The sequence below is a fragment of the Paroedura picta genome, chromosome 3, assembly GCF_049243985.1.
Source record: "Paroedura picta isolate Pp20150507F chromosome 3, Ppicta_v3.0, whole genome shotgun sequence".
Classification (NCBI taxonomy): domain Eukaryota; kingdom Metazoa; phylum Chordata; class Lepidosauria; order Squamata; family Gekkonidae; genus Paroedura; species Paroedura picta.
In genome coordinates this window covers 12,813,637-12,829,308 of record NC_135371.1, presented here as the reverse complement: position 1 = coordinate 12,829,308, position 15,672 = coordinate 12,813,637, and the positions used below count along the sequence as shown (strand labels likewise).

Here is a 15,672-nt window from a genome sequence, read left to right as displayed (position 1 = left end):
AGACTCAATACGGGGTGGTTTGCCAGTGCCTTCCCCAGTCATTACCGTTTACCCCCCAGCAAGCTGGGTTCTCATTTTACCGACCTCGGAAGGATGGAAGGCTGAGTCAACCTTGAGCCGGCTGCGGGGACTGAACTCCTAGCCTCATGGGCAAAGCTTTCAGACGGCTGCCTTGCCACTCTGCGCTACAAGAGGCTCTATAATGGTGCCTTAGGGATGTGATTAAAGTTCGCAAGGAGTATAAACTTTGGCAATTCAGCACATATCTCATTAGCAGAAGACCCCCACCCCAGCTTCATGCAAATGCAAATGCAAACACACAAGAAGTCTGACGTCACAGACTCACCATGCCGGTAGCTGAAAAAGCCCTGGAAAATCACAAAGTTGTTCACCTGAAAGAGAAAAAGATCAGCTATAGATCTCAAAGGGGTTCCTAACTTCCTGCAAGGCACAAACATGGAGGTAACATGCTGTCTATTTTGCAGCCCATCTGCTGATTGGATTAAGCGCCTTCAGGTGGAAAGAAAAGGAACACACCTTTAAAGGGGAGGAATTGAAAGTCATTGGTAGGGTCCATGCATGGCAGGGAGAAGATTCCAGGTTCACTCCCTGGAATCTCCTTGAAGACGCTCGAGCAGGAGGGCAATAACTTGTGTGGTGGGACGGCTACGGTCATCAGACTAGAATCTGGGAAATCTATGTTCATCTGTTTTCTGGCGGGGTCGTCCTGAACTTGCTCCACAGGCTCCTAATTTGCTTCCATGCCCAATTCAAGGAGTTAGGATTGTCTGTAGAGCCGGCACACCTTAAGATCATATTCTCCCATTTGAACTGATTCGTACATTATGATCATCTTTGAAGGCCTTCCTCCAGGTGCCCCCACCATCTGAGGTTATGCAGGAAGCAACTCAAGAAAGGACCTTCTCACTCATGGCTTTGAAATTCTCTCCCGAGGGAGATTCACCTGTCTACACCAGCATGGTGTCGTGGTTAAGAGCGGTGGCCTCTAATCTGGAGAACCGGGTTTGATTCCCCACTCTTCCTTCACATGCAGCCAGCTGGGTGACCTTGGGCTAGTCACAGTTCTCTTAGAGCTCTCTCAGTCCCACAGCTGCTGCTGTTCCTCCTTCTTTTCCTCCTCGGTCACTGTCTTCCACCAGCGTGTGAATGAAGACTATATTGCTTGGCATTCCCTCATTTATTCTTATGAGCCCTCCTGCATGTTCAGATGCTTAAATGCATTTGTGTCCTTTGGTTAATTTTTTCATTTTTAAAATTTTAAACACTGTTTTAATGTTAAAGATGTTTTAACGCTTGGCATATATTATCGTTTGCCAACTTGGGGACCTTCAGGTGGATTGCTGGCCATCACAGGAATGTTTTAAATAAGTCCATAAAATCTATAATATATACCCCTATAAAACCAAAGTGGCTTACAACATCATTTTCTCCTCTGATACTTTTCAAGTTCAATATACCCCCCCCCAAAAAAACCCCAGGGTTCTTTTTTTTTAAGTGGGGGGTTACATACCCCTAGTGCCAACACATTTTGAGCACAAGCTCCTCTCCAGGATAAAAGGTTAGAGAGGATCAGCCAGAAGTTATAAGGGACGCTGAGACTTTCTGCATGTTCTTCCAAGATGCTCTCACTTCCTACCATGAATGGCCTCCAGCCACAACTGTGAGTGACAAACCCATGAAATGTTTCCTGGCACCAGAAAAGACTCGGGCCTCTTCATGTGGCCCAAGCCTGAGCCATCCCACCACAATGGGTGGCATCCCGACTAAATTCTCTGCTCATGCATGTCAGTGGAACAGAATGTTCAGGCCACAACCCTCCCACTGCAGCCCACTGGTCCCTCAAAATGCTGCTCCTGGGGGAGAAGGGACCCCCAGGAACAGCACAAGAGGCAAATCAGGACCGGGGGAGGGGCGTCTGCCACAAAAAGAGGGAATTAGTGGACATTCCTTCAGCCCTTACATTAGCAGGAAATTTCATCTGAATCTAACCCAGTGTGTTAACACCACTGGGGTGAAGCAGTGGCCAAGCAAAAAGCCTGGAAGTATGAGACACAGCTCTGCCACTGAAATGTAGCAGGGTCTGGCCCTGTGAACTGTCTGAACAGAAGAGCTCATAATGGATTTAGTTTGGAGGATTTATAACCCTGCACTTCTACTTGACCCTGCACAAAACCCATTCAGGTCCCTAAAAGGGCTGTTTCCATTCATGCTCCAATGCCCAGGGTACCTCGTGATCCACCCACAGGTAGAGTCACTGCTGGATTTCCTTTGGCAAACCGCAGCAGCACAGGCGGTTCACCCCATCGTGGCAGGAAAGACTCACCTGGGGGACAGTGTCACAGAGGCCGTAGTGTTTCCGGAGGAAGCACAGGAGTTTCTCTGAGGGGCGGTCCACGGCCAACTGGTGGGGCTCGACTCGCTCTCGCTAAAGAAGGAAGAAAAGAGATGGAAGTGAAGATGCAGGGGAAGGCATTGGTATTGACTGTCTCTTTGTTGGCTGTCAGGGACAACTGGCTGGCTGGCTGGTGTGTGAAATAGAATGCTGGAGGCGATGGACTGCTTGGTTGGAGAACAATTTCTGTTCCCAGAGAAGAGAATACTCCTTCCCACTCAGGAGAGGAGACTATAGGAATTGTCACTACAGCATCCAGTTTGAAGCCAGTGACACATTTCTACAAGCCCTGAAGAAGGGGGAAAGTATGGCCAGGAAGGGGTAGAGATGCCCATGCGGTCTACAAACTGTTGGAGGAAACACTCTATCCAGCAACAGAAGGTAGCTTTGCTGGCTAGGACATGTGACACTACCCTATATTAATTAAGATTGTCAATCTATCAGAGTCAGTATTGTATACTCGAACTATAAATATTTATTTATTCGATTTATAGATGGTCACTCTCGGCCCAGCCAGCTCATTGAGATAAAATATATAAAAATTCCCCGTACAATTGATAGTGGCGCAATCAATAACCTAACTCCCCTGTGGACCTCCAACTCTGCTGCTCTCAGTCATTATTGCTCCAGTCGATGACCCCAAGGATAAGACCAAAAAGCAACACCTGCAACATGTAGTGGAAGAGCTCCTTGCCGTAGCCGTGCCTTTGGAGGGATTCATGAATGTAGAAGTCCAGGACACACAGGGGTTCCACTTCGTTGTGAGCGCCGTGGCGGTCCTGCGGAGAAAAAGGGGGAGAGAAGACTTGATAGACTTGAGAGGCAGCATGGTGTCGTGGCTAAGAGCGGCGGCCTCTAATCTGGAGCATGGGGTTTGAGTCCCTTCTCCTCCACGTGCAGCCAGCCAAGTGACAAGCCAGTCACAGTTCTCACTGAGCCCTACCTCCCTCACAGGGTGTCTGTTGTGGGGAGAGGAAAGGGAAGGCAAACTTAAGCCGCTTTGAGACTCTTTCGGGGAGAGAAAAGTGGCATATAAGAACCAACACTTTTTCTTCTTCAGTAATCTCAGCGTTCTCTCAGCCTCACCTCCCTCACAGAGTGTCTGTTGTGGGGAGAGGAAAGGGAAGGCGAATGGAAGCCTCTTTGAGAGACTTTCTGGTAGAGAAAAGTGGCATATAAGAACCAACTCTTCTATACTGGAATTTGTGTGTAAAACTGAGCGTAGAAAAACAAGACACACATACTTCTCTTTCTAAAAGCGAATGGAGACTTAGCCTCTCACCACCTGTAAAACCCTGCACAATGTTGGAATACACAAGCTCTGTAGTGTGCATGATTGAACGGAATATGAGGAATATATCCTACAGGGGGCACTGATGGAGATTTGGAGTTGGCATAGTTAGATCAGGAATTTCCTGGTATTTTCCAAATCATCTCCACTGTGCTCAACTGGAGACTTCCTGCTCCTTTGAGTCCATTTCCTCCCTGCTTGCCTCCAGAACAGAAAGAATGGGCAAACAGAACAGTTAGGCAGGATTCTCTCTCTCTCTTTCCTCTCTTTCTATACAAAGTTGTTTCTCTTCTAAATAATTTCCTCCCCTTTTAAGCAGCTTGGTGCTCTAATCCAGGGGTAGTCAACCTGTGGTCCTCCAGATGTCCATGGACTACCATTCCCATGAGCAAATGCTGGCAGGGGCTCATGGGAATGGTAGTCCATGGACATCTGGAGGACCACAGGTTGACTACCCCTGCTCTAATCTCTTGCATAGTTAAACTCTGCCAACACACAATCCAATTTTTGTCTTATCCTTCCACTTAAGAACTCAGGGTCGCATTCATATTTCTCCAGCAGTGTGGCACTAGGAGTGTTGACCTAGGATCCGGTTCAAAATTCCGCTCTGCCATGAAGCTCCACCAGATGACTGGGGGGGGGGGACGGGGGGGCAGGGAGTCACACACTCTCCTAGCCCACACTATCTCACAGAACTGCTAGATTCAGATGTTGGCCTGAAGTAGCCAAACAAAACTGGCGTCCAATGGCGCCTGGAAGACCGACCAAGTTTTATTCTAGGCGTGAATAAAACTTGTCTGGCCTTAAAGGTGTCACTGGATTCAAATGTTTCACAGAATGGTCGTGAGGATAAAAAGGAGACCGACATGCATCACCCTGAGCTCTTGGGGGAACAGACAAGATAGATGGCTTTGACTCTCAGATCTCTGAGGATTCGTCAGTCCACAGCTTGCCTGCCTACTTTGCACACGTGTTGCCAGCGTTAGAGAACTAGACCCTTTGCCAGCACAACTCCATTGCTGTGGATGGAGCCCTGAGCAAGATCTGCTTGTCTCTTAAGGCTAGGCCCTTCCTCTTCCTCCCACATGCACATCAGCACCAGCCAACTGTCCAGCCACTGTGGAAGAGTAGCCAGGCAGGCCTGTTTTCTTCCCTGCCATATAAGCCTTCTGTGCAGCCTCTTGAATATTAAACACTCTGTTCTAAGAAACATCGGTCCAGACTGCTGCACGATCCCAGAGATACGGCTGGAGACAGAGCGCGCCGAGCCTCCGTTTAGCTTAGTGCCTGGGACGGCCAGACACACTCCCTCGTGGCGGGCTGGACAGGCCTCGACTCTGCACGTCCACATCGAAAGGGAACTCCAAGCACAGCGGCAGCAGCTCTCCCCACCAGGGCAACTGTCCAGAGTCACTCACCAGGACAAAGAGTTTCTTGTATCCGACCTTGAGGAAACCGATCACGACCCCCTTCCCCGTTCTGGAAACAAGGAAAGAAACAAGATGTCGAACAAGCGGCCCGTCGAGGCCTGGGAGCCTCTGTAAGGGTCTAGAGATAGCCCATTCATGGTTGAGGAAACAATGGTCAAGTTTGGCTTAGTAATTTCAGAGGTTTATAAGTCTGCACAAAATGTGTTACTATTATTACTGTTACTACTACAATTAATATTATTGTTATTGTTGGATTTATTAACCGCCCCTCCCTATAAGACTGCTTGTAACTAAGAGTAGGGGAATCACCGCGAGATGTCACAGTGAGGGCGCGGTATATGAATGAATGAATGAATGAATGAATGAATGAATGAATGAATGAATGAATGAATGAATGAATGAACGAACGAACGAACGAACGAACTTAATCAAAATTTTGGCAGGTCATAATATCCATCCTGAGTTTCCAAAATCAGAGTCTAATATAAATCCCAAAATAAATAGGAGTCCAGCATAGAAGTTCCCTCATGCACACAGCTGACTGAGAAAAAGAGGAGCAGTGGTCTAGAAATCTAACTAATAAATAAATAAAGCAAAGAAACAATGTAATTGGGCTAGCAACCGAAGAAAGGGACAAGAATTTTGCTCCTTAGAAGTCCTACTGGTCTTTCCCTCACGGGTCCCAGTCTCTGACCACTACAAAGCCTGGTCCTTGCTTTGAAATAATGAATCCTGAGTTTCAGTTCTCTGAAATTACTTCAGGGGCACCTGTGGCCAAGCAATCACCTAGAACAGCAACGTTTACCCTTGCTGCTCCTAAAAATATTCCCCCACCGATAAAAAACCTGCAGTCGCACTCACGGTTTCACTTCATTGTCCTTCAGGATATACAGAACATGGCGGTTGGTTTGCATCCGTGAGGCGCTGGTAATTGGTGTTGGCAGATTCTGGGCCTTAAACCAAAAAGATTGAGGTGGGTGGGGGGAAGACAGAGACTTGAAGGTCAAGAGGAGAAACTAATGTCTGGGTTGGAACATGTATTCCCAGGGGAGCTAATGTCCTCTCTCTTCTTACTTGCAGCCTTTAGAGCCAAGCCATGCTCCTCCAACTAAAAGGCATCACATATCCCTTATCATCATCTGACACATTGCCTGTTGCCTGTTTTTGCTGGCTGCTTGTAATTGTATGAGTAGGGGTTCTTGATATCCACCCCAAGTTTCCAAAGAAAGAGTGGAAGATATATCCCAAAATAAATATATATCACTTACGGTCCGTGCAGTTTAGTGGGCCATAGATTTGGCAGTAGACACTTCCTCACATGGTCGGGTCTCTCACGCAACGCCCTTTGAGTAAGTTTCCTTGGCCAAGAATGGCCACCAAAGACCTCAAGTTCAGTCCCTGGTATCTCCAGTTAAATGGCTCTCAGTGTGTTGATACCAGTCCCTGGTATCTCTACTTAAATGGCTCTCTGAAAGCTCAGAGTGTTGCTGCCAGTCAGAGTAGAGAATACTGGGCTCAATGCATCTAAAGTCAAGCTCACTATAATGGAGCTTCATGTGACATACAGACTGCAGCAGTGGCTCTTGCTGCTCCACCTCCTGCTCCCCCCGCCAAGAGAATTCAACCTGTCCGCTTGCCCTTGTAGGCCTCCAGCCCACAATCTTGACTTACCTTGGCGGAAGCCTTGCCCATCTCATCGATGACGGTCATGAGCTGCTGTTGCAGATCCACTCTAAATAGAAGAAGACAGTAAAATGGAACAACAATGCAAACATGCCACTGGCGGTTAACTCAAGCCTTGGGGAAAGTCGGAAGGTTTGCAGGTCTGAGTCAGAAGAATATATAGATCAGGGGTAGTCAACCTGTGGTCCTCCAGATGTTCATGGACTACAATTCCCATGAGCCACTGCCAGCATTTGCCATAAAGGATCCAAAGTTACCACACATATTGCAATCAGCTTGATTAGAGCAGAGGGGAAACGCTTGGGAATGGAAAATCAGCAAGGAATAGGTAAAATCCTCGCTAGGAAAGCCACTGTGTTTTATCAATCTGGCTCTTCTTGCCCCGAATGGAACTAATGATCTCTCTAAGGCAGAGTGAGGGAGAACAGAAGCCATGCATATTCAAAAGCAGTTTAGCTTCGATAACCCAAAAGAGTGTCACAGATCGCAGGACCTCAGCCTCTTCCATTCAGTGACACTCAGTAAATGTGGCATAGCGAAAATCAAAAGAAGCAATTCTATTTAAGAATGCGTGAGAGGGGTCAGCACATCTTGACGCCACGGCGAAAGAGACAAGAATTATTTCAAGAGCTTCTGAACATGGTTAGGAAGCATGTGGTCTCCCCCTGCCCTACAATCTCAACCATCCTTAGCATCCTCTTAGCAGGGCGTGTTGAACCACTTTAACCACTAGATGCCCCTCTCCTCCCACTAATGGCCTCGGGATTCCTGCCTCCCAGCTTCCCCCCAACCTTCTCCACCTGCTTTCACCCAGGCCTAGGGACAGAAGCCAAGAATCCTAACATTTCTCTCCCTCCCACCAGTCATTCTCTCTCAAAACAGTACAATCGAGAAGCTAATGCCTCAGTCACATGGATCCCCTCACCCACCCACACACACACTACTTTACTCCCAACAGCGATAAACACACAATGTCACAACCTTGGGACAAACAGATCACATTAGGTTACTGAAGCTGACTGAGCATATTACAGCAAAGAGCTACACAAAGCAGAAATAAGACGTCGCAACGATGAATAGTTTTAAAGCACTCCGGAAACCTGGGTGAAAGAGGCCCAAATCTGACCAGTGCAGTGATAAGGGGTGCCTGGGACCTGCTTTGCCCATGGGTCCAAGCGATTCCAAGAAGATGGAGGTATCCAAACATTGCTCACAGAGATGACAGCAATATAAAAGGCTCGAACTAATCCTTTTTGCCTTTTCCGGTGATGGATTCCAACTGCGTTCTCAAGAATCAGAGAATCATAGAGTTGGAAAGGGCCATCCAGGCCGTCTAGTCCAACCTCCTGCTCAATCCAGGATCAGCCTCAAGCATCCAGGATAATGAAATCAGAGTCCAGTAGCACCTTTAAGACCAACAAAGATTTATTCAAGCATGAACTTTCGAGTGCAAGCACCCTTCATCGGACCAGGGTGTTTGCACTCGAAAGCTCACGCCTTGAATAAATCTTTGTTGGTCTTAAAGATGCTACTGGACACTGATTTTATTGTGCTACTTCAGACCAACACAGCTACTCATTTGAATCCATCCAGGATTAGTATCTGTCCAGCCACTGCTTGAAGACTGCCAGTGAGAGGGAGCTCATCAACTCCTTAGGCAGCCTAAGGCAGCCTAGGGTACCTCTGACCCTTGCTAGAAATTCATCAATCAGAAGACAGGCAACTTATTTACGCCATTTATGCCTTCTCTTTCTTCACAGTGAGGACCCCAAGGAGCACACATGGTTTTCCTTGCTTCCATTTGATCCTCACAACGACCCTGAGAGGTAGGTTAGGGCTGAGGGTGTGTGACTGATCCAAAGTCACCCAGCATGCTTCGGACCGGGCTCTCCCAGATCCCAAGTCCGGCACTCGCAGCCAGAGTATGGAAGGCAGCTCGTTTGTCATTTCTCCTTGACCTCAGCCACACACACTCGCAGAGAACGCATTGGCTGTACACTGATCTCTGTTAACAGAGACCAGCCAAGGGCCCAACAAAGCTTACAAGCATCTGTGTGAACTGAAAATGCGCCAAGATTCTCTGCAGTGCACATGGCTTGGCATGACAGCTGCTCAGGGGTGTCTTGGCAGACAACTCAGTGCAGAAAGTATTCCTTGAAAGTAGAAAAAGGGAGCAGAAAGTTGGTATGGTGGGAACGGCATCCTCTACAGAATTATACCAGCATGCTGTACACCAGGGGTAGTCAACTTGTGGTCCTCCAGATGTCTATGGACTACAATTCCCATGAACCCCTGCCAGCAAATGCTGGCAGGGGCTCTTGGGAATTGTAGTCCATGAACATCTGGAGGATCACAGGCTGACTAGCTCTGCTGTACACTACCTGGGCTCAATAAGTTTGTTAAACCTTTAAGGTGCCCTCCCCATTATTTTTTTCTTTTGCTACAGAAGAGTATTGCTAGTTCTCATGGGCAAGGGCACTGAGGCAAGAAATTTACACAGTACAGCATTAGGGGATTGTCATACAAGCAGCAGAGATCCATCAAAATGTAAAGGTAAAGGTATCCCCTGTGCAAGCACGGAGTCATGTCTGACCGTTGGGGTGACGCCCTCCAGCGTTTTCATGGCAGACTCAATACGGGGTGGTTTGCCAGTGCCTTCCCCAGTCATTACCGTTTACCCCCCAGCAAGATGGTTACTCATTTTACCGACCTCGGAAGGATGGAAGGCTGAGTCAACCTTGAGCCGGCTGCTGGGATCAAACTCCCAGCCTCATGGCCAGAGCTTCAGACTGCATGTCTGCTGCCTTACCACTCTGCGCCACAAGAGGCTCTACTATCCATCAAGCCCTGCTTTAAAAAAGAAAATGGCTGAGGCTGTTTGAGTTGATTTAAAACTGAACACCCAGCAAGAATGGCAGTGTGCTCATGCCATTATCTCTACCACCGATCGGACAGAGTCACAAAGCTAGAGAGCATTTTAGTATCTTTATTGTATTCAAAGCGCTGCCAGGGCAAAAATTGACACACCACCACAGACACTGAGGAGTTCCAAGTCATCTAATTAGTTTTAGGTTCAATCCAGTTTTTCCACCTCTATCCAATGGTTTAAAGGTGAGAAGCAGGAGCAGGTACTAATTTATACATGCAGCTTGATGGGCTTGTACATTTATTATCTCATCCTTCCATCAATGAATCCAAGGTGGCATGCATAGATGCAACCCCCTCTTCACAATGGCCCCACAAGCTTGGTTGAGGGGAGTATCTGAGGCAAAGCTACTTAGGGAGTTTCAAGACTTGAGTGGAGATTTGAACTCAAGCAGGCCCAATCAAATTCAATATAACCCAGCCACCAGGCTTGGGGTGAGGGATATACACATGACCGTACCAAAAAAAGGTCCTGAATAAGTAAAACGCTTTCCATGGTGATCGTTCGAGCCAGTAGCCATGTTAGTCAGCATCACCAAAATAAAACAGGAGACCAGTATCACTTGGAAGAGTCACACAATTTCGTCCCACATACATTTTCATTAAGAATCATAGAATCATAGAGTTGGAAGGGGCCATACAGGCCATCTAGTCCAACCCCCTGCTCAACGCAGGATCAGCCCAAAGCATCCTAAGGCATCCAAGAAAAGTGTGTATCCAACCTTTGCTTGAAGACTGCCAGTGAGGGGGAGGTGGCACCTTTGTCAGAGGTGAGCTCAGTTCACCAGATGCAGAGATCAAAGTTCATGTTGGAATACATGTGGTGAGTCTTCCCTACAGTTGCCAACTCTGGGTTGGGAAATACCTGGAGCCTTTGCGGATGAAACCGTAAAACCCCGACTGATAACAGTCAGACGCTCCAAAGGTTGAATGTCTGTATTAATGTTCCAATGATATAACTTTCATTGTGCACCATCTAAAAAACCCCTAAGAATTAAAAAACATATATACAGCACACAGGCTATTGAAAAAGTGCTTGGAGGATGGAGCCAGGATTGGGCAGGATTTGGGGGGTGGGTCCTCAATGGAGCAGAAAGCCACGGAGCCCACCTTACAAAGCAGTCGTTCTCCAGGGGAACTGATTTGTGTCGCCTGCAAAACCTGGGGATCCCCAGGTGCCACCTGGGGATCCCCAGGTGCCACCTGGGGACTGGCATCCCCAAAGTGGCACAGAGCTCCCGTTTTTACTTTGGGAATGCAAGAGCCCAGATCCCACCGCAGTGGGGAATAACTGCTCTCCAGCGTGCTGTGGGGGGTCCATCCAAGAGCTGAGGACGAGGGAGGGGCGCGGGCACACAGGTGCACGCCCATGCCACCGCCTCCCGCCATGCTCTGGAACAATAGGCAGGAGGCGACTATTGTCCATCTTGAAGGGGCTCCGGGGAAACACCGAATGGAGGATGCCGGGGCGGTCGCAACCTCAGGCCGTTGCTAGGGGTTACCTGTGGGTCGTGGCGAACCCGGGCCCCCTCCGCCCGGAGGGGCGAAAGTGCTGGTCCACCGTCGTGATCCGCTCCCCAAATATCACGTCCACATCGAAAGGGAACTCCATGATCCCGGCATCCGGGTCCTTTCTTTCCCCACCCCGCTCCCGTCGCGTGGACTTCCGCCTAGCAACCAGGGGGGGCGTGTCTCCCAGAGACGAGCCGGCGGCTTCTCCGAGCGCGCGGTCCCTCCCTTAGCAACCGGACCCGCTCTCCGCCCCGTTGCCAGGCTCGGCCTAGCCGCGGTCGCCCTAGCAACCAGGTGCCCCGCTCCCCAGCAACCTCTCGGTGCCTAGAGAGGAGTGCGCGTCTCCCGGCACCACAGTGGGGCGTGGCAAGGCGCCCCGAAGCAAGGATGGAGCGAGACTGGGCGCATCCCATGAAAGCTGCCGGTTTTCCTTAATAGGGCGGGACGTTTACTCGGATGGAAGCCCCTCCTGAGGTCAGTAGGTATTCCTCCCCGCTAAATGTAGGATTGTGCTACACAAGGGATAACTACAAGCTGCTTGTCAATACTATCTCGATGATTCTCATGGACTGGGGAATATAAAAGGGCGGTAATCTGTTTGATGGGAGCAGCACTCATCACATGCTAACACTAATTTGCATAGACTGGTTGAGTTGGCATCCCAGTAATCTGGAACTTGACAGCATGCCTCATTAATCCCCATCTATCCTATGTGGAAATTCCTTGTTATTTAAGTGATGGTTGTACAGCAGGGGTAGTCAACCTGTGGTCCTCCAGATGTTCATGGACTACAAGTCCCATGATCCCCTGCTACAATGGGAATTGTAGTCCATGAACATCTGGAGGACCACAGGTTGACTACCCCTGGTGTACAGCACAGAGATGGGTTAGAGTTAAAATTAAGATTTAGAAGATCCAACAGGTTAGCTGTGTTGGTCTCCTGTAGAACAGCTAGTTACAAGTCCAGTAGCCTCTTAGTGACCAAGATTTTTAGGGCATGAGCTTCAAAGAGTCAAAGCTCAGCATAGTGTAGTGGTTAAAGAGCACTAATCTAATCTGGAGAACTGGGTTTGATTCTCCACTCCTTCACAAGCAGCCAGCTGGGTGAGCTTGGGCTAGATAAAGTTCTTTAGAGCTGCTCTGAGATCAGTTCTGTCAGAGCTCATTCAGACCCACCTACCCCACAGGTTATCTGTTTTGGAGAGAGGAATGTAAAGGTATTTGTAAGCTGCTTTGAGATTCCTTCGGGTAGTGAAATGTAGGGTGTAAAAAAACCCAGCTTTTCATCAAATATGTTCAGAATTGCAAGCTATTAAATACATAAGTGTACTAAATTATGACAGTAATACATTATAATTTATAACTAATTAGGTGTGCATAAGATTTTTCAATGTAGAGCACTATCACAAAACAACATCTGCCATAAATATAAAAACAACAAGCTTCCAAAATAGGAAAATCGTATGTTCTTTCAATAGTTCCTTTAAACTGGAGAATGAAACAGGACATGGTTCTGGGAAGGGGGATGAAGTCTGATGAAGTATCTTACCACTCTCATTTTATTATGGCAGTTTGCCCGGAAGGTTATCTTATTCCCACGGTTATTGCTACAACTATAAACAGCAAACTGACTGGACAAGTTTCAGAGCATTAGTCAAAGAATTCATGCCACACACAGCTGCCAGACACAGCAGGAGAAATGCTGCCTTCTAGCTCTGCTATGGTTTTTGAAGACAAGTTTGGGCAGAGTCTTTGGAACGGAGGACTGCACAGCGAGTGAAACAGTGGCAGGAGCACATAATATAACTGGAAAGTCTATACTCTGTAAATGCTTCAATTTGGGGAGCGGCCCTAAACAGACCTGGGGACTCGGGACCCGGGACCCGGGATTGAGATTGGGGATTAGTACCATCAGTATCCCCTCTCCACCTGCTTGTAGTAGGAGGGGGAGGTTGATTAGCCTATCTTGCCAGGTTAGCTTGCTAACCGATAATGTTATATTGTAATTGTTGTTGAGGGATTTTAATGGATTTTATTGGGGTTTTAAAATGTTGTAACCCGCCACGAGCCATAAGGGAGTGGCGGGCAATAAATCGAAAGATAATAATAATAATAATAATAATAATAATAATAATAATAATAATAATAATAATAATAATAATAATAATAATAATAATAATAATAATAATAATCTCTCCAGAAATAAGTGCTGTTTAACTAAATGCAGCTCCTTCTCCAGAAACCTTTCTTAGGACCACTGCCTTGCAGTACCATCTTAAGCAGAAATGACTCACGCCCTTCACATCCATTGAGCTCGACAGATAGGTGTAACTTTGCCTAGGACGGCACTGTTAATAACTTCCAATCCATTCCATTCCATGATTGAAACGACAGGCATAAATGAAAATTATTGTCCCTTTAGAAATGCTTTGCATTCAACAAACGGCTTTAATAATAGCCTGGCAGAGTTTTGTGTAACTCAAAAGCATCGGTTCAGTTCCCGACATCTCTAGCTAAAAGTAGCAAGTATCAGGTGATGGCAGGAGACCATGGAGAGCCACGGCCAGTTGGGAGGGTCTGATTCAGTATAAGTCAGCTTCTTGTGCGTTAAAAGTGGATTCACAGACTTCTTGCAGTTCATCACCTTTTGACTCCACTTTTTACATTCCTTTTCAGTGTCCTAGGTAGTGTCCTAGGTATACTATACGTGCCCACCGTTCTAGTCAACGGTTGTGTGCCGTGATGAATCTGCCAGGGCTGGATCCCAACGTTAGGTGTCCAGTAACAGAAGTCACGTCTACCAACAAAATACAAATGCCACCTCTTCCATTACCACTGAAGCCCACCCTTCTGAAACACACCGGGAGGGTACAAGCCTTAGTCTCACCAAACTGTGGTCCAGTTCACACATTACAAAGCCTTTGTAGGCAGGACAAAGATTTTTCTATGAGACCCGTGAGTTCGGTGCTTCCCAAGCATGTGTGGGCTCATCCAGAATGGAACCATGGCACACATACTGCTCCTGAGCCACCATTTGCATTCATGGAGAAACTTACGGTACTGTTTACTTTATATGCACACTGACTCCTTTTGTGTCATTTTACTGATCCCCAAATTTTGTTTTAATTGGCCATAGCAGCGACCTGATTTTGGCAACGAATGTCATGTTCACTTGGTTTCCTCAAGAAAATGGCAAACTGCAGCTGAACACCGCAACATTCCAAATGAATCTTCAGCAAGGAATTATTTCCATACCTTATGAACAAATTGTACAAACGTGCTAAGCATTTGTCTTATGGCTTCAAGACGCTCAGAGCAGCATCTGTCTAACTACATAGTTTGCAGAACGGCAAGAGTGGGAGCTTTCCTAAACTTGTCAGGGCCATTCCATAAGGGGGGGGGGGGCACAATGGAGAATCCACCAATATGGGCAGTAGTTGATTTTGCCCATTTGCAGGAAGGTACCTGCAGAAGACCCTGCAGAGATGAGCAAACCTGTCCTGGCAGAGCATAGAGGCAGCCCTCCAGATATGCGGGACCATGGCCAGGAAGGGCTTTGTATGTGATAGGTCAACATTTTGAATTGAGCCTCATGATTGATAGGCAGCCAATGGAGCGACTGCAAAAAGGGACTGAGAGGCATGTTCCATCTAGATCCCGATAACGCCTTGAATAAATCTTTGTTGGTCTTAAAGGTGTCACTGGACTCTGAATTATTAACATGTGACTGAATATGGAGCACAAGGAGCTCGTAATTTCAATTAGACCCGAGAGAGAGCATGGGGGAAAGGCAACGATAAGGATTTGCTTCAGCCTTTAGCTTCCTCTATCATCAGCCTAAATTTTAGGGGATGGGGACTAAGCAGGGGTGCTGTTGCCCCCCAGCAAGTAGCAGTCAGAGGTACGCTGCCTCTGAAGCTGGGGGTTCCATCCAGTTATGGCTAATAGGTACTGATACGCAAGGGAAGCTAGCAGTCACTGCAACTTGTGACAATAAATGCTCTAAATCGTGATGTGTGAAGAAGTACTATTCTTTTTATCCTGTTATGAACTTTTGCCCGTCTACTGACTAAGTCACCCTAAAGACTAGTAAAGATTTGTTCCAAGGTGTGAGCTTTTGTGTGCAGGCACGGCAGAACAGGGATCACAAGATCATGAATCTTGGTTAGTCTTAAAGGTGCCACTGGACTAACACGGCTAACCACTTGAATCTAAAGGCTAGCATTATGGTAGAAGGCCAAAAAATAATAACCAGCATCAGCCTCTCGGTCCTTTCTTTTTCACACCGTGAAGTTTTTGAAAACTACCACCTCACCCCTCCACTGCCTTGGTTTTTAAGCTAAAAATCTCTGAAGCTCTAAAAGCGCCAAAGTTTGCCCTTGCCACAACCTGATCACAAAAAGTGAAGAAACCTTGAA

General features: G+C 47.4%; 1 protein-coding gene across 7 annotated transcripts in view; it reads right to left on the bottom strand.

Annotated features, from left to right (window-relative positions):
- The window catches only part of ATAT1 (alpha tubulin acetyltransferase 1), a 30,237-nt gene extending 18,756 nt beyond the window's left edge, over positions 1-11,481 (bottom strand). For all 7 annotated transcript variants that reach the window (XM_077324625.1, XM_077324626.1, XM_077324627.1 and 4 more), the window contains exons 1-7: positions 11,245-11,481; positions 6,806-6,866; positions 5,996-6,087; positions 5,123-5,183; positions 3,079-3,192; positions 2,345-2,446; positions 347-392 (exon numbers count right to left, since the gene is read on the bottom strand). In XM_077324625.1, the coding sequence (XP_077180740.1) occupies positions 347-392; positions 2,345-2,446; positions 3,079-3,192; positions 5,123-5,183; positions 5,996-6,087; positions 6,806-6,866; positions 11,245-11,354 (586 nt within the window). In that variant the 5' untranslated portion in view covers positions 11,355-11,481. The remainder of the gene's footprint in view (positions 1-346; positions 393-2,344; positions 2,447-3,078; positions 3,193-5,122; positions 5,184-5,995; positions 6,088-6,805; positions 6,867-11,244) is intronic.
- Between the last annotated feature and the right edge of the window lie 4,191 nt (positions 11,482-15,672).